Raw genomic sequence first — 17,694 nt, 5'->3', positions numbered from 1 at the left:
AAAGCCTTTTGCCACACCGCACCTCCCAGCTGAGATGTCACATCAGCTGATTCTATGTATGTCGCAATACCATTCAAATGATGGTATATTCAACATGTACAGCATGTGCCAAAACCTTTGCAACGAGTTGTTTCATTAGCTGAAACAATTTTAACTGTGTGTGTGTGTGTGTGTGTGTGTGTGGGTGTGGGTGTTCGGTGCAAAGGACACATCGTTTAGAACAGTAAAATTATGTAAGTTTCAAGAGATGTGTTTATAGTCTTAAATGTGATGTAACATGAAACACAAAGGTGTTTGCTGATCCAGTGAAGGTGGTTCAACACTATGACCTTGACAAGAATAGATTCATGTCAAACGTGCCTCTGAGCAAGGTTATTTCCAAGCTGTCTTGTTGTAAGAAGTGTTTCCTTTTGGCAGTTGACTGTATTATCACAATTCTTAGATAAGCCTTCACTTAAAAACATTCATTAAAATATCCTGCCTTAGAAGAGATGAGTGAAACGAATTCATCAAAGGCTTTGTATGAACAGAAAAAAAATGAAAAGGTCACCACCACTATTATCTACTTGGAAATGTTAATTTTTGAAAACGTGGAAAGTAATAAATCAAATTGTTTATTTTTCCTTGAGACTGGGTTTTATTTCACTTAAAATGATGGCTGCAGAACTGACAAATTACAGGCCTGGATGATCCAACTTTAAAATAAATCCATATTCCTGTTATTCAGAGTCTGAAAGGTAAAATGAGAATGAATCAAACTGCATGTTCATTCATGTTTAAGGCAAAACCGACATAAAGGGGAAAAATATTTATACATGTTAGCCTACATTCTGGTGAAAACAAATTAAATATCATCTATTAAACTGGGCCACTTGTTACCATCTCCAAATAAATTCACAACAAGAAACGTATCACAGCAAAGTTGCCTAAAAGTAAAAACTTCTCTCAGGATGTCAAATAAGTCAAATAATGTCCTATATGTGACTCAGTATTCAACATCACTTTAGCCACAGACTGATCCTCTGATAAATATGCACAGCAGCTGTGGCCTGAATGCCTTGTTCATCAAAAGTGTTCATTAGGATCCTAATCAACTTCAGTCCAGTCGTCTTTGGCCCAATCCGGCAGCTCTGTGCAATATTCAAAATCTGGTCCTTTGTAGCGTAAAGCATGGAGATACATTATGAGCTCCCTCTCGGTGGGGTCTGGTCGTACGAGTTTACACTCGCTACACAGGTGGTCTCTGGTCCCCGGAGGGACCTGCTGAGACGAGTCTGTTGCCTCTGTTTGATTCCCATTTGACTTAAGTGAGTTATTATTGCTGTTTAGGTCTTTAGTGGTGTTGATCGCTGTGCAGCTGGTGCCTTGACTCACCTCAGTCAGTGTATCGCTGCTTGAGCTCACGTTACAATCTTTTTGCTCCTTGGTAACCACGTCTGTGTGTCCATCGCACCCTCTCTGTGTCTGACAACTTTCCCCACTCCTTTCAGGTTCAGAGCTGCCATCTAAACTATCAATCTTTGCCTCTTTCCCAGAAGCCCCAGCCTCGGTGTTCCCTTCCTCTTGCACAAGCCCAATCCCATCATCTGGTATATCCAGCAGGTGTAGACTCTCCTTGGAGCGATGCTCCTCTACCAGAGCCTGCAGCAGCTCCTCATCACTTTTCCCAACCAGTCCTCCCTTGCCCCTCTGAGGGCCCCAGGCTGCAGACCCGTAGACTGGGTCATGGAGGATGGGGAAGCCCAGGTACTGCAGGTGGACGCGGATTTGGTGTGTGCGGCCGGTGAGCGGTAAGCAGCGGACCACGCTGGTGGTGCCATTGAAGCTAAGCCTCTGGAAGACGGTCCGGCACTCCTTTCCCTTGGGGTCAACCCGACAGAGGCCGATCTTAAAGGAGACGACCAGGATGGGCTCCTCGCAGATCAGCTCACCCTCTGGGAACTCCCCGTCCACTCGGCACACGTACTCCTTTTCAAGCTGATAAAAATGACAAACATCAACAATGAACAGCGCTTCACTGAGGAAGACAAGACTACAGAGTAAACAAACTTAGATGCATTATGCAAAAAGTCAAAAGAAGTTAAAGCTGTACGAGGCAGCTTTGCGTATTGGTGGTCCCAAAATGACAAAAAAAATGACAATTTTTAAAAAATTATTTTAATACCCAGAAATCACACACCATGATGTCAATAAACTGAACAAAGCATGCTCATATTCATCAGATGAGTGGGTGAGTGATGTTTTCTGCCAAATGACACCAAAACAATGAAAGATCTAACATGTGTGAGTCCAACTTTCTCTGGACAGAGTGTTTGCTTGCTGCCATTTAGGATGTGGTTTGTACTTTGCTATGAAGTTTCATTCTAGCACCTCCTGTGGGCATCCCCAGCCTGCCACGAAAATTTTAATTTGGGCAATGAGGACAAATCCATGGGGTCACAATTTGGAGGGATGACAAGATGATAAGTTGTTTTTTCATAGAAAGCTTGCCAAATGTACTGAACTTACCTGTCTGTCTCTCACCAGCTGGTCCAGTTTCTTGGACATCTCCAGCGTCCTGGCGAACAGCAGCACCCCGGAGGTGAGTCTGTCCAGCCTGTGGACCGTATGAAGCTCGGAGATGCCCCGCTCCTTCCCCAGGATGAAGATCACCGTGTTGTGGCGGAAGCGGCCACAGGGATGGACCGGGATGGAGGCTGGCTTGTTGACCACCAGCACCTCCCCATCGTCCACCAGAACCTGCAGGGGCCGTCCCACCACAGGAGGCTCGTGGCGGTGCACCGTGTTCCTCATATGGTCATTATTCTGCAGACAGAAAGATGAAGAGTTTTAACACAGTTTTACTGAAGGATAGTGATTTTTTTTTAATCCTCTGACTAAACTGTACCAAAAATGTATTTAAATATATTCAAGAACTGCACTTGAGTGTGATACTGAAGTAGTTTCTATTTTTTTAAAACTTGTAACACACTACATTTCAGTGGGAAACACTACTTTTTACTCAACTACATTTATGACAAGTGTAATTACAAGTTACTTTTCAAAATAAGCTCACAAAATGATGCACTGTTAGACCCACATTAAAATACATCTTACAGGCCAGTGTGTTGATAACCTGACAGTCAATGGATGAGCTACTTTTATTTTTCATTCTTAAGTGGTCTACATTTTCCTGTTAACACCTCTGTACTTCTACTTCAGTGAAATTCTGACTTCACAACTTCAGTGGAGTGTTTTACCCATTTTGATCCATACATATACTCAAATTCTTATTTCTGTATTTACTCTTGTAATATTTTGCAGGATTAAGGCACAAGTTAGACATAATGCACACACACATACATATGTCTTTTATATATATATATATATATATATATATATATATATATATATATATATATATATATATATATATATATATTTCTAACAATTTAATTCTGCTTTAGAGAATTTGAGCAACTGCAACTGACTCAATTTGCCGTCGAGGATCAATAAAGTATATTAGATTCTGATTGATGCTGCAAGTTTTTCTTCGACAGTAAAAGGATCTGGGTGTTTCACACTGAGCCAGGCGTCTGGAGGTGGTGACACTGACCCTGAGCACGACCGACAGATCCTCCACCGGCGTCTCGTTCAGCCGGATGCGGCCCTCTCTGGCAGCGCTCTGGTAGTACTCTATGGACTCGGCTCTGAACTCGCTCTTGAACACCTCCAGGAGGCTCTTCCCGATCCACCGGCCCTTGCAGTAGGTTTTAAAGTCAAAGTAGTACGGGTGCACTTTGCGGAGGCCGCCCTCGAAGTAGTAGGACGTCTCGTCGAAGTGCTCCTGGCTGAAGCTGACCCCCGGGTTCCTCTTCTGGGGAGGGGGGATGTACCTCTCGCCCGGGCGGAGTTTCTTCCCCCCGGCTCCTCTTCGTCTCTTCCCTCGGCCGCTTCTCTCGGGCTCCTCCGTCTCGTCGCTCTTGCGCTTGGCCGTCCCTGTCGCCTCCTGTGCCGCCGCCGCAGAGCCGCTGCTGCCCGCCGCCTCCTCTTCCATCGCCGCCGCGCCGCCCTGCAGGAGCCGCGGACCAGACAGGTGACACCGGGTGCGACCACCGACCACCGGCTGCTGGTTTTGTGTTACTTCACAGGTGACACGCCGCTCACTGCTGGACTGTGGCGGCGGAGGACAGGCAGGGCTGCGGGCACTGCGGCGGAGAGACCAGCTGCTTTCAGAGTTACCTTTGACCCACTTACAGAGCAAGGTGTGCGTTTTGTCCAGTGTGGTCTTTAAAATCCCTGTTTGACCCGAAAATAGTAAAGTATAGATCCTAAAACCCCTCACTGACACACTCACGTGCATCGCTCTCCGTATCAACTGGAGGTCCTTCTCGACGTGGCGCCCAGTGATGACGTGTGCCGTAGTTCCGCCACTTTTAGAGCAGAGATTTTTCTTTTTCTCATCTCTTTTATTGAATTAAATTCATGTCAAATACATGAAGTATAAAGATTACACACGTTTTCATTAGGAAAGTTGCTGTTAATGTAATTCCCTATAAAAAATAAATGACAAAGAATTACAGTGAACAACAAATAAAATGTAGGGAATAAAAAAAACTGGAGTAAATCTGAAATGTCTAATCAGTAAAAATATGCTTTAAAATCAGAAAGTTTAAAAATGGAAAAGGAGTTTTTTTTTTTTTTTTTTTATACCAGAGGATATAAAATTTAGCCAAAAATAATAATGTAATTAATTCTAAGATTAATCTGACCAGATTCTTGCTTGAATTTTTACGATAATAATAATAATAATAATAATAATAATTTTATAGAAAATATTGTCATCACAAAAACAAAATTATTTTTTTCTTTACTGGAATATTTTTGTTTTTCTCCTGTCTTTCTTTCTTTGTTCATTTTTAACTGTCCCTGGTAGATTCTAAATATATATTATAATTATATTATAATTTAAAAAATGCTCACCCAAAAAACACACAAACATTTCTTAGGTTTTATTAGTAAATCTGATTAGTGTACAGGCAATTTACACTGTATGGTTACAAAACTTTTAATTCTCAGATCAATTTGCGATACTTGTCCTCCTGCTCTACTGGGTGTGACTGGGGACACACACACTCACTATACAAAGCAAAACAAGCAGCAAGTCTTACACGACACAAAACAGAAATTAGTTTTGTTGATTTAGTCGTTTGAATTAGTAGTTGAGTTGATTTGAGGAACTTTTATTAAAATCCCCTGGCTTGCACACAGGGTTGGTTTACCTGCATTCAGAATCAAATCATTCCTATGAGATTACACACACAGTTCTAATTTCACATTCAGAGTTTTCCACAAACACCCGAAAGCAAGAATACAAGCCGTTGAATGTGATGTTGTCACTGCTCAGCTGAAAAAACCTCCCAGTGCAAAATGCTGTGACTCACTGCAGTGACCCTGAACACATCATCCACTGTCCCGCTCTCTCTGCTTCTCACTCGCTGCATTCTGGGTAAATAGGCATGAGGAGGCAGTCCAGTGTTAGGCTGCTGGTCAGTCGCTTGCTCTCTCAGCGCTACAGGAGGACGAGCCGCTCAGGCAAAGAGGGCAAGACTCTCCTTGCACGTTGCTAGGTGACAGGCCAGCAGAGCAGGTGGCCATGAGACTGGAGCTTTGTGAAAAAACACGAAGGAGCGTTACGAGACCCCGGAGCTGCAGCACCAGCGCCACCTCCTGCAGGGGCAACCACACTGCAGTCAGAGCTCTTCTCTGGGGAGAGAGAGGGACACAGTGGGGCGATCATCAGGGAAAAGCTACAGGACAAACGTGGACGCCCCTCATGACTGCAATGCAGCTGACAGAGGCTGCCTGCACATCTGAGCTAAAGACCACAACAAGATCCTGATCGAGGAATAGTGCGCAAAAACACAGATTTACAACATCAAATAAAAACTAGAGTGTGTTTTCTTTCAAATGAACTACATAAGCTGGATGTCTGTGAGTGATACCCGGGCCACTGGTGCCTCTTGTCAGTCAGGGGAACATACACCACTCCCATCAACGCCTTCTTGAGAAAGGTGCCGTCACTTTGCCTGTCGTACTGCTCGAGGACCTGGCTGCCGCCGTCCGGACCCACCGGCAGCACCAGCCGCCCGCCCGGCTTCAGCTGCTCCAGGAGCTTCCACGGTACCGCCGGGCAAGGAGAGAAAAGACTGCATGAGTTAAACGTGAAGGCAAAATTCGGCTCATTCTGCCAGGCATGAGAGACACTTCACGCCTCTTTATGTGGGCGCCATCAGATTTCATGTTAGGAGCATCTGAGAAAACCATTTCTTACAAACTATTTTTCATCTGTTTTGTATGAGGGAAAGCATCCCATGATTACACGTGCTATTCTCTTTATATGAAAGTACAAAACGTGCATGTCCTCCTTACAGCCTTGGGAATTGTAGCCGCGGCTGCACCAACATGAATGGCATCGTACGGTGCTCCATCGGGGTAGCCAAGCCTTCCATCCCCCACTGTAGAAAGAAGTAGGCATGACTTTTAAATCATTGTGCTTGATATTATCACTAATACTGTATTATTATGAAAACCAGAGCAGTCGTCCATCCATATTCAGTCTGGCGTCACCTGACTCACCTACAAGTTTGATGCGTCCAGATGAGAGCAGCTCCGGGTCATCAGACTGCACATTCTTCACTGACCTTTGAACCAATTCATCAATATGTTCAATGCCAACCACTTTACCACTGGGCCCGACCTGCGCACGAGAAAGAAATGCAGCACTTGATCAACTATTTGTGCGCCAGCTTTGTCAGATGCCATGTAATGTGAGGAAATATCGCGTCATTGACGTGTTTATTATAAAAAGCACCAAAGGACGACAGAACATACCATCCTTGCAAAGCAGGCAGTAAGGTAGCCACTCCCTGAGCCCACATCAAGGGCCGACGCCCCTTCAATCAGCTTGTCACTCAGCACCTCGAGAGCATGAGCGTGCTGTCGAGACAGAACATCAAGTGTACAGAATGTGCTCATACGGCAAGTAAATAGTCCTCACAATATCTGTATCTGTGTCCAGTCCAGTCTGTGAGATGTTACTCACCATGTGTGGCGCGCTGATCGTAGCTCTGTAGCCTGTGATGAGAGGTAAACAAGGCACATCTGTCACTTCTACTGTGCTAACTGAACAGCTGAACAAAAACAAAAAAAAAAACTAGCATTACTCTACATTAGTGTTGCTGCATTCGTATATTGGCAAGCATACATGTGTGGGACTGACATGGTTACCTATGGACTGAGGAGAGTCTGCGTAGGGGTAATCTCTAGAGTAAAGCCCTCTGTCTGTAGCCAGCATGGCCTCAAACACTCTGTCGCTGCGGATCACCCCATGATCTGAAGTCAAAAAGAGGGATCACTAAGACTAACTGAGGTGGCTTAAATGGAAATAGTGCAGGTTAAAATCTGCATAGACAAACACTGAATTCATTGCATCTGAATGCATGACCGAATGCGTACTTTCTGAAGGAAAACAAATGAGAATGACGGTGTAGCCTAGACTCTGAGTTGATGAAACCTGTTGTGCAAAATGGGATTGGTAGTTAAAGTCCCTGACAGCAGGTTACTGTACCCCTGAGCCGGCTGATGAGCTCTGGATGTGTTTTGCCGCTGGACATCCACGCCATGGTCCGGGACAGCAGCACACCCATAGGGACTGCCACGACTGCCAGCCGGAACACCGCTCGCATCTCCTACCGAGGATCCTCCTGCAAAGACGGGACGGTCAGCAGCACCGTGTGACCGAGGACAGTGTGAGCTAAGCTAGCTAACGTTAACATCACACACACTCACGCACTCACACACACACAGGCGGGACGAGCTGGCACTGTTGTTAATAGTTAATAAAACAGATAATGTTGTCACGAAACAAACACAACGTCAGGTCAGCACAGCTTGTTTACCTTGGTATTGAACCACCACTGAGCTCCCAGCAGGGACGGGGCAAACTTGCTCTTCTTCTTCTTCTCATGAATTTCCGGCAGGTCAGATGCCCCGAGGCTCATTGCTGCCCCCCGCAGGTCGGGATCAGGTTGCAGTTCGTGGTGTGAGCGACGTGTTTAATATCCGTGCGTATGAGGGACAATCTTTATCATGCTCCATGTGCGGGAAACTTTGATTAGATATTAAAAACTGTCTATAATTTAAAACTGACGGCGTCCCGCAGTTTTATATTTCACATATATTTTTTTTATTCAGATAATCTTGGTGCTTCAGTTTCAGATTTGATTAATTTAATTATTCTTATGGGTAAATATCATATTCAGTGTTGTGAGTGGGAAATAGCAATCTTCCTTTGATTGGATTATTAATGATTATATTTTTTATCACTCACTCACTCACTCAAAAAAAAAAAAAAAATAATAATAATAATAAAAAAAAAAATCGCATGAAAGTTATGTAGGGATAAATCCCGATTTTTGTTGCTTTGATTTATGCTTCTGTGCCTTTGCTCCTTGTGTTTTTTTGTTTCTCCGCCTTTAGAGTGCAAAACCTCCATACTTCAATTTGTTTCCTCATTTTTTCTTTAGTTTAGTAACTTGGAGTTTGATGCATGGTTTGTATGTGTCCTTTGTGAGTGTTTGTATGTTCATAATTATGTTCAGTAAAAAAGGACAAACTAAGTGGAGGAATCGCAAGCCTTCCTTAACTTGGTTTATAAATGAATTCAGTGTCATTCAGCGACTTCAATTCAATGAATTCAAATAATTTTTCTTACTATTTAAAAACCTAGTCTTGTGGGAAAAAAAGCAAGAAAGATTTGTGGAGATATATTCCGTTTCTTGTTATTTTAATTCATGCGTCTTATGTGAGGTCTTCGCTCCTGTGTATCCTGTGTGTGGTCACTTATACATTTCTGTACATATTTTGTGCCTCATTTATTTATTATTATTATTATTATTTTTCTTTATTTTATTAACGTTGATATTGTGATGCATTGTTTGCATATGTCCTGTATGAATTTGTATGTTCATCAACGTGTGTTGAATTAAAAAAAAAAAAAAAAAAAAAGGTCCTGGTCCTCTCACAGTATCTGGCCAGTAACATGTGGGCTTTAACAAATAGAAATGCAGCCGTCCAATAATATCGCAGAGAAGTTTGACGGACAGTTACTTTAGCCAATCACATGACTCAAAATAAGGAAGTCGGCTATCTGTGGTTTGGCAGGGAATATGGAGACTCACAGCTAGTGAGGGGAGTTTTGGGTCTTTCATAACTTGATACGTCAACAAAACAACATTCTCACCTTTTCATTAAGGTAAGATGTCAGATAAAACTGTTGCACATGACTTTAGTGACGATTTGGTTTGAAGTTAAACGTTTGTGGGTTAGCCACAGTGTTAGCTAAGGTAACTGGCAAAGCTAGCTTGATTTAACGTTAACCTGAGTTGGACTGCTTTCGGTCTAAAGTAATTTCCACTGTCTAGCACTGACTTTCACTCTATTTACTTTGCTGTGTTTTATCCGGTGAAGTCGTGAAGCTGTCCTAGTTTTTCACGTTGTTCAAAGCAGACGAGCGCAGTGTAATTGACGCTGTTGTCTCTGTTAACCCGGTGAATGATTGCAGCAACATGATTGACGAGTTTGAGCATCAGGAGGTCCGGACCAGTGGGGAGCTGTGGACTGAGATCTGCTCCGGTTTGCCACAAGTGCAAGAGGAGGCAGCTCAAGAAAACAAGCCTCAGTTCACAGACTCCTTCCAGCCAGCGGCACAAGTCGGAGTGCAGAGCAATGGACAGTCCAACGGGACGTCTGCAGGCTCCTCCAGCGCCAAGTGGGAGCCCATGGAGGACTCTGAGATCTATATAGCCAGTTTAGGTAATGATCTGCCCCCCTGACATCTGTCTACACCCCACTGCGCCTATATCTTTCTGTCCATCCATTCACCTGATCATTATCTCTTTACTACATTTCTCAGAGAACCGTCTGAAGAAGCTGAAGGGCCAGTCCGGTGATGTGACCTCCAGGGAGATGCTGCGCTCCTTGTCTCAAGCCAAGAAGGAATGCTGGGACCGATTCTTGCACGATGTCCAGACCTCGGAGCTTTTCCAAGGCAGCGATATGGACGAGAGGTGGGATGCGTTTGGCTCTTATGTCAGACACTAAAGGCGAGAGGGAAAGGTTTAAATCCTGGCTGATGAATGGTCTGGTAAACTTGCAAGTCCTGCCTGGTAAAGACGTCATGCCTCTATCTCTTCCATCTACTACCTACTCTGCCAACCACTACACAATTAAAAGACTACATCCTGCCAACCCACTTTATATTTTTTATGTAGCAGATGTGGAGCAAAGTAGCTTGTTTTCTTTTGTAGAGTAGAGAATGATTTTACATTGTGCATTGCAAGTTTACCAGGAGTCGGTATGTTCACGCTTTCAAATATTTGTTCACTCAAAAACAGGAAATTTTGATTGAATGTTGATGTTAAATGCAGGGCTAAATTTTTAATTAGTTTCCGAGAGACCTCTCCTCATCTTCACACCCTTGGCTTCTTGTTTATTTACTTTACTTTTCAGTGCCCTTGAACATTTCAAGAGGTGGCTAATCCCTGAGAAGGTGGCCATCAGTGCGGAGGAGCTGGAATACCTCCTGAGGCCGTCTCAGAATAAGGAAGCAGCTGACAGCACCGCCGTCCCCGAGCCAACACTAAATGGAAAGGAAACAGAGGCAGAGACACAGCAGAGCGAAGAGGATGACACTCACAGTCCGGAGAAATGAGGTTAATTATAGTAACAAATAACAAGGAACTTATTTGGAGTGTTACAAAATGCTCATTTCGAGCCACGTTATGTAATATCAGTTGTTTGGCCAAAGCTTTTGTCTGCAGTGGCGAAAGATGCAATTACAGCCTGTCATCATCCCTCGTATCCCCGAGCAACTGAGTGTTAACTCCTTTCTCAGTCAGTCGCATCTGTTCAGTGCTGACTTTTCTCTTTCTTTCTTTCTCTCTGTCTTTCTTTCTGTCGTTAACAGTGTCACTGTGTACATTTTCAGCATAATACAGAATTTACAACTTGACATGTTTGCTCTGTAATATCAAAATTAGTGCCTGTGCTGTCTAGTAGCTCCTGCGCTGTGTGTAACGTTGTGACTAGTTCTCCGCCTTGTACACATCTTCTGTTTTTAATGAAGGACCATATACAGTATCATGTTGTAAAATATAGACTTAGAGCCATAATCAATGCATTATTCAACACAAACACTGTATTGTTGCCCCGCTGGGACGAGGGCCTCTAACGTCAATGTGTCGATCAGTCAGCAGTTCGGTCCAGAGGGGCGCATCTCCAAACCAATTGGGTGGATCGCCATAAGATTTTGTGACAACATACATGTTTGCTAGAGGATGAATCCTGGGATTTGGATGACCTCATGACCTTCCCTCTAGCGCCACCAGCAGGTCCAGCGGGGCATCTGTGTTAGAAATAATGTGCTTGTACTTTTTTTTATGGTGGTATTTAGAATGGAAATGATATTGATATATTACTGAAAATAATGTAATATATTATGTGATATTCTTATTTTTGACATGTTTATTTTACACATGACATTTTACCCGTTGCTCAATAAAATAGATCTTTGATTCAGCTGAATTGTCTCCACTTAAACTGAAACAAGGGCGTTGTTATAGTTAGCCAATTCACTGTAGTGCAGTTTAAGTGTAGTTGAGGTTTCCAACACACAGGTACATTAATAACCACTTAAGTGTGTGTGTGTGTGTGTGTGTGTGTGTGTGTGTGTGTGTGTGTGTGTAATTATTCCCAATTTAGCAGCATACTCCCATGTGGTGTAAATTTCCATCTATGTTTAGGTTGCAGTAGAGAGCCAAAATGACTAATTTCTCTGTAGACTGCTAAATTAACCTCTCCAGCTGCTCTACCCACAGGTGGCTTTTGTCATTGCCATCCCACTGAGCTTTGTTCAAACCCACAGAAGTCTTTGTTAAACTCTATTGGAGATCCCAATGTTTCCAAAGATATAAAATATGTCCTGCTCAATCACAGAAAAATGTGCAAAAACGGATGCACAAAGCATCTTAATATTTTCCAATTGATGGAGTGATGCAGCCATAAAACAATGGCATCCTGGGTTTGAATATTTCATGCAGTGTAAGTGTTACGCAGCTTCAGTCAACCATTGCAACCAGCAAAGACATAATATATGTATAATATAGGCCTACAATATGGGAAAAAAGTATTTTTAACAATTTTGAATCTACTGCTGGGGAAATTTGAGGGAAAATCAGAGTTTAAGGGGTTAAGTCCATAAGGAGCTACACTCCATATAGATAAGATAGATACACCCCTCAGTTAACTCAGAGGTTCTCAAACTGGGCTCCTGGGACCTCTAGTGGTGCTTGGGGGTGGCCTTAGGCAGTCCACAACATGTTAAGAAAAACTTTGATTTGGCAAGTTTGAAAGTGAGGAAAGTAAAGATGACTTCACTGACCATGAGTTTTACTGCTCTCAGTTACATAATAGTCCATCACCTGATGAAGTAAATGCATCAGCAGCATAATGAAAAAAAAAATCTTTCCATTAAAAGTAAAGTCCTACATTCAAAATATTACCAAGTGAACGTGTAGTAGGGACAATGATTACTTTAAGAGAGTGAAATTATTGATGTGATAACTTGTGAGAGGTATTTCAATGCTGTAGCTGTAACTGATCTACATGCTTTTGGCAGGTTCAGCTCCAACAATGCATCATATTTTGCTTGTCAAAGCTTATTCTGCAAATAAATTAGTACAGTCATTAGAAAAACACAGAAAAGTACAATGTTTAGTGCTATCAATGTATAAGGAATCACAAAATGGAAATACTCAAAGTATCAGTACCTCAAAATTGAAGTAAAGTACAAAGGGAAAAAGAAAAGAAAAGAAAAGAAAAACAGCTGAGAGCAGCAACGCCTTATTTCCACTGACCCTTTGAAGTGTATGGCATTGTCTAGTTAATCACGACATATCTAGATCTATATCTAGATCTAGATCTAGATATAGATTAAAAAAAACTTTGCCTAATTAAATTTGCAGAATGCTGCTTAGGCTCCTATTAATATTTCAGTCAGTGTCCTAAGGTATTGAAAGGTGAGAGAGAGAGAGAGGGTGGTGGCGGTGCTGGTGGGGGGCGAGGGGGGCTGGGACGTCATGCAGAGAAACTGCATGAGGTCTGAAAGAATTTGACTGCCACACGTCCCCAGCGGATCCTCTCTCACAGGAAGGTGGTAATGAGGAAAATCCACCTGAAGCGATCTGTGGCAATCCTGTGAAACCTCCAGGATGTATAATAAACATCACAGCAAAACTGGAAGTCCCACTGGAATATTAAAGTAAAGCCAGCAAGGTCACTAAATATATTACTGGAGGCACACAAAAAGCTCCAGCAGGAATATTATAGTGATATCGCATTAAATAAATAAATAAGACAAAGTCACCATAAATTTACAGTTTATTAATCAGCTGACACACTTAAAGTCCCAGTGGGAATATTATAGGATATTATAGTAATTGGTTGTTATGGATGGATTGAGCTGAGTGAGATGAAGAAAAAACCGACATGTGTTATTTCCACTGTTGTGGAGGTGGCTCACTTGAATGAACTGCTGTCAGAGAGAGAGCACACCTCTTCAGTCCTTCATCTGTTTTCCATCAGCTCAGGCTCAGGGGCTGCAGGCAGCAGAGAGCCATGCCACAGCAGAACAACTCTGGACTCAGCGGGCAGAGAGCACAGGCTCAGGTGGTGGACATTTCTGCTGGCAAGTTCTCCGATCACAAGAGGTACTCTTTCCTTTCATCTCTTGCATGTGAAATTTCCACATATGCCTGTAATAGCTACCAATCAATACTGCATGCATTTATTAGACTTCTATCAGGTCAATGAAGCAGTAATTATTCAGTAGTGGGGAAAATTCTCACTATACCTCTTTTCTGGTGATCTGGCTTCATCATGATTTATAAAAAAAATCTTCTGGTAGAGATAAAACCTAAATTGAAGGCAATTTTATGGTGGAAATAACATTAAGGCAAATGTTATGCTCAGGAGGTCCTGCTGAAGCAGAGCAGGTCATTAATAAGCACTTATTCATACACAGCATCAGGCCAGAGAGGGTTCTTAATGGATCAATTACCATGTAATGAAGCAGCTACCTCATTTCTTTGAATTTCCAGTATTGGATTTCGGGTAATCTATTAAGCAATAATTTAAAAGACGGTTTAAAAATTACTCTTTTAATATTGGCTTGTAGATATGATAAATTTCTCTTTTCCCGTCAAACTAAATATGAAAAATTGGTAATATCAGCATTATTTATGCTTTTATGAATCCCTCTGATTTAGCTTTGAACATGGCTTCTGCAGTATGTTGTTTTCATTTTATTTTACAGATTTATATATATATATATATATATATATATATAAAGCCATGCAAGCAATCACTCACTCACGCACTGTCTTGCTTGTATCTGAGTGTGTTTTTCCTCAGCTGCAGCCAGAGGAGACAAGCAGCTGTTTTGAGTCAGAATGGCAAAATCTAGAAAAAAAATAATAGTGATATCAATATCTATAATCTTGTTTGCCATTTGATCATTTCATGATCAAGTGGCCGTAAATGCACAGCCACTACAGATTGAGCAGTATCCTGGTGAGAAGTAGTCACGGTCCTCATGATTTTTAGGTCGTCATTATTGGTGAAAGAGAGGAAGCCGAACCAAAAGAGAAGCTTAGATGATTAGTGGCTGTTAAGAGGAAAAAAGGATGAGAGGCAAAGAAAGTGAACGAGATGAGAAATGTAAAGGCAGCGGGGAAATTTCCCTTTAGGAGAGGCAGAGAGAGATTCGAGTCAGATGTTGTGGGGAATATGAGGAAGATGAAAGAGGAGAAAGAGGGATTAATGTTACGGTGTGGGAGGAGAAAGACGCACTGCACAAGCCTTGGCCAAACTGATGATAAAGACGGGAAGTTTTGAGGATTAATTAGATTGTTTAAATGTGACTCAGTGCTCCTTCCCTCTGTTTTTTATCATGCTTTGTCGTCATGATCAGTGTTGATAATTGGTTGTGCTGAGGCGCATGTGGCCTTGTTATCGAGGCGGCAGCATGCACGTGTGTTGGTAATTACTGAGAGGAAGTGAAACGAGAATTTAAACCTCTAAGTAATTTCATAATAAGCTGCAAAACACGATCTTGCTATTGTATTTTCATTATTTAAATTCTGAATAATGCTGATGTTCTGTCTGTCTTGTTTTGTCTGCAGCCATGGACTGGGGCTTGTCTCTGAACCGTTCCTGGGAGAATTCACCTCCTGTTCCAGCTTCATCTTCCTCTCCGTCAGCATCTGACTCTTCTGCCTCATCCTCCTTCTCTTCCTCCTTTAACTCCTCTCACTCCCTGCTCTCGGCCTCCCCGTTCTTAGCCTCTTCCTTTTCTGGACTCGATCTTCTGTTTGACCTCAAGCTCCTCTTCATCCCTCTCTACTCTGCTGTGGTGCTGATTGCCTGCTGTGGCAATCTGCTCCTGCTCTTGCTCATCTCGCTCAACAAGAAGAGACACAACACCACCAACTTCCTCATCGGCAACCTGGCACTGGTCGACCTGGTCATGTGCGTCTTCTGCGTCCCGTTAACAGCCTCCTACGCCTTCGACAAGCGCGGATGGATATTTGGATGCTTTATGTGTCACTTTGTCACCATCATGCAGTCTGCAGCCGTCTACGCAGCCGTCCTGTCCCTCATGGCCATCGCAGTGGACCGCTACATCGTTGTGGCCTATCCCATTCGCAAGAGAGCGGGTTGCCAGTTCTGCTGGGGTCTGGTGGCCCTGATCTGGCTGTCGTCTCTGGCTCTGTCCACACCCACAGCGCTGCACACCGTCTACCTGGACCTGCAGGCTGCGGGCCTACAGATGGCCGTGTGTGAGGAGTTCTGGCAGGGACAGGAGCGAGGCCGCCTCATCTACTCCTGCTTCATCCTTTTCTTCTCCTACTTTGTCCCACTGGCAGCTGTCTCTGTCTCCCACTGCGCCATTTCCTACCAGCTGAGACAGAGGACCAAATCGGACCTGATGCCATCTTCAGCTCTGAGGTCTGCCCGGGCCGCCTGGGGCAGGAGGAGGAGGAAGACCTTCTATGTGCTGCTGGTGTCTGTGCTCTGTTTCGCCTTCTCCTGGCTCCCCATACAGGTACAGATGAATGGATGGAGAGAATGGTTAAAATGAACTGTTGAAGCAATAAATGAGTGTTGTTGATGGATTTTAACATATAAGAACTTTCCAGGTGGTGAATCTGATCCGAGACCTGGACACAGACTTCGCCATCCTGGGGAAGAACTACGTGAACGTCATCCAGGTGTCGAGTCACCTGTTCGCCATGAGCTCCACCTGCTACAACCCCTTCATCTACGCCTCGCTGCACGACAAGTTCCTGTCCTACCTGTGTCATCACTTTCTGTCCTGGCGGAGAGGAAAAGGAAGAGAGAGGGGTCAAGGGTCATGTGTGCTGACAGTGTCGCACAGACTGCCACGCCCTCCCGTCTCCTCCGCTCAGGCGGCTACACACAGTGCAGCTGAGAATAATAATACCAATATCCCTCAAGGCGGCTACTGACTCTTCACGTTCAGTCAACTTGTGACACGCCCCTCCCTCACCAAAAATTTCAGGACAGTCTTGATAATCCATGAGCGCGTTATTTGGCAGATGATAATAACAGATGGAGTGAAAGGAGAATTAATTTCAAAAACAACATAACTCGCCCAAATGGGTTTAAAAGATTTTCATACATCATTCACACGTCTTTGGCTGAATTTATGCAGGTGTAAAACCGCTATTCCCATCTGCCTACTATAAATTAGTGTATTTATTTGCGTAATAATGTACAGTAATTGCCTGTTTCTGCCACTAAATTATTTCGTGTTTTGTGCAAAATTATCCTTGTGTTAATAACCCTTAAAAATATACTTACAATAGTGATTTTGCTCTTATAATATACTATATGTTATGGATGTTATTGTAATTATTTCCTTCTCAGTCTTGATCATGTTCTATTTATTAAAATATATCATCTTGATGTCATGTGTACTGTTAATCAATATCATAATGTTGAGTATAAAAATGAATATTGTCATACGGAAAATGAAAATGTGCTGTTTTTTATGGAAAATGAAAATGTGCTGTTTTTTTTTTTTTTTTTTTTTTTTACCGTGATAGTATTTTAGGATTGTATGGCAAGTAATGGTATAGACATAATTGGCTTATTGGGTATTTTTTGCCTCTTTTGGGTATTTTTTCCCCTGAATTTCAATAAACAGTTTTATTTGAAACATCTTCCCTCTGCAGTCCTTTCAGTGTGGATGAAAGAGCAACCTCTGTGGCTTCTGTGATAATGAATGAATGAATGAATGAATATCTCTTATTTCAGCCTGGCCTTTTGAGAGTCACTGAATGCTTTTCACACTACCTGCTGCAGCTGTGACATTTGAGGAAAACAAAAGTCTCGTGTTTAAATGTCAACTGTTATCACACAGGGAGTGAAAATCAACAGAATGCTTATTTTTTACCGAGCTATACAACAATAGTAAATAGCAAATCATCTGGAGACAAAATTAAATAAATAGAAGAAGCTCTACACCATGTGGCCACCTACCTTCTCCAGAATAACAGTAATGATTATGTG

The 17,694-nt window shown here is 42.8% G+C and overlaps 4 protein-coding genes across 5 annotated transcripts; 2 read left to right on the top strand and 2 right to left on the bottom strand.

Moving 5' to 3' along the window:
• Window positions 1–229: 229 nt before the first annotated feature.
• On the bottom strand, window positions 230–4,398 carry rpusd2 (RNA pseudouridine synthase domain containing 2). The gene is made up of 3 exons (XM_030044220.1): window positions 3,596–4,398; window positions 2,509–2,805; window positions 230–1,977 (listed from the first exon to the last, which is right to left on the bottom strand). The coding sequence occupies exons 1-3, from the start codon at window positions 4,340–4,342 to the stop codon at window positions 1,087–1,089; spliced, it is 1,935 nt and encodes a 644-aa protein (XP_029900080.1). The 5' UTR covers window positions 4,343–4,398; the 3' UTR covers window positions 230–1,086.
• A 578-nt stretch (window positions 4,399–4,976) lies between these two features.
• On the bottom strand, window positions 4,977–8,062 carry pcmtl (l-isoaspartyl protein carboxyl methyltransferase, like). Of its 2 annotated transcripts, none has more exons than XM_030044222.1 (9): window positions 7,941–8,062; window positions 7,610–7,745; window positions 7,270–7,374; window positions 7,085–7,116; window positions 6,874–6,978; window positions 6,619–6,739; window positions 6,412–6,497; window positions 5,985–6,154; window positions 4,977–5,745 (listed from the first exon to the last, which is right to left on the bottom strand). In XM_030044222.1, the coding sequence occupies exons 2-9, from the start codon at window positions 7,725–7,727 to the stop codon at window positions 5,733–5,735; spliced, it is 750 nt and encodes a 249-aa protein (XP_029900082.1). In that variant the 5' UTR covers window positions 7,728–7,745; window positions 7,941–8,062; the 3' UTR covers window positions 4,977–5,732. The 2 variants fall into 2 exon arrangements, with proteins under 2 accessions (XP_029900082.1, XP_029900081.1); XM_030044221.1 differs by having other exon boundaries at window positions 4,977–5,709.
• Window positions 8,063–9,165: 1,103 nt separating this feature from the next.
• ccdc32 (coiled-coil domain containing 32) lies at window positions 9,166–11,619 on the top strand. Its single transcript, XM_030044223.1, has 4 exons — window positions 9,166–9,295; window positions 9,605–9,855; window positions 9,956–10,109; window positions 10,552–11,619. Exons 2-4 carry the CDS (start codon window positions 9,609–9,611, stop codon window positions 10,751–10,753), a joined length of 603 nt encoding a protein of 200 aa, XP_029900083.1. The 5' UTR covers window positions 9,166–9,295; window positions 9,605–9,608; the 3' UTR covers window positions 10,754–11,619.
• A 2,097-nt stretch (window positions 11,620–13,716) lies between these two features.
• Window positions 13,717–16,628, top strand: prlh2r (prolactin releasing hormone 2 receptor). The gene is made up of 3 exons (XM_030044906.1): window positions 13,717–13,786; window positions 15,282–16,204; window positions 16,299–16,628. Exons 1-3 carry the CDS (start codon window positions 13,717–13,719, stop codon window positions 16,626–16,628), a joined length of 1,323 nt encoding a protein of 440 aa, XP_029900766.1.
• Window positions 16,629–17,694: the final 1,066 nt, after the last annotated feature.

The sequence above is a fragment of the Myripristis murdjan genome, chromosome 22 (genome assembly GCF_902150065.1).
Source record: "Myripristis murdjan chromosome 22, fMyrMur1.1, whole genome shotgun sequence".
NCBI classification, from domain to species: Eukaryota; Metazoa; Chordata; class Actinopteri; order Holocentriformes; family Holocentridae; genus Myripristis; species Myripristis murdjan.
Note: the sequence above shows the minus strand (reverse complement) of the source record. Positions and strands in the feature narration are given on the sequence as shown.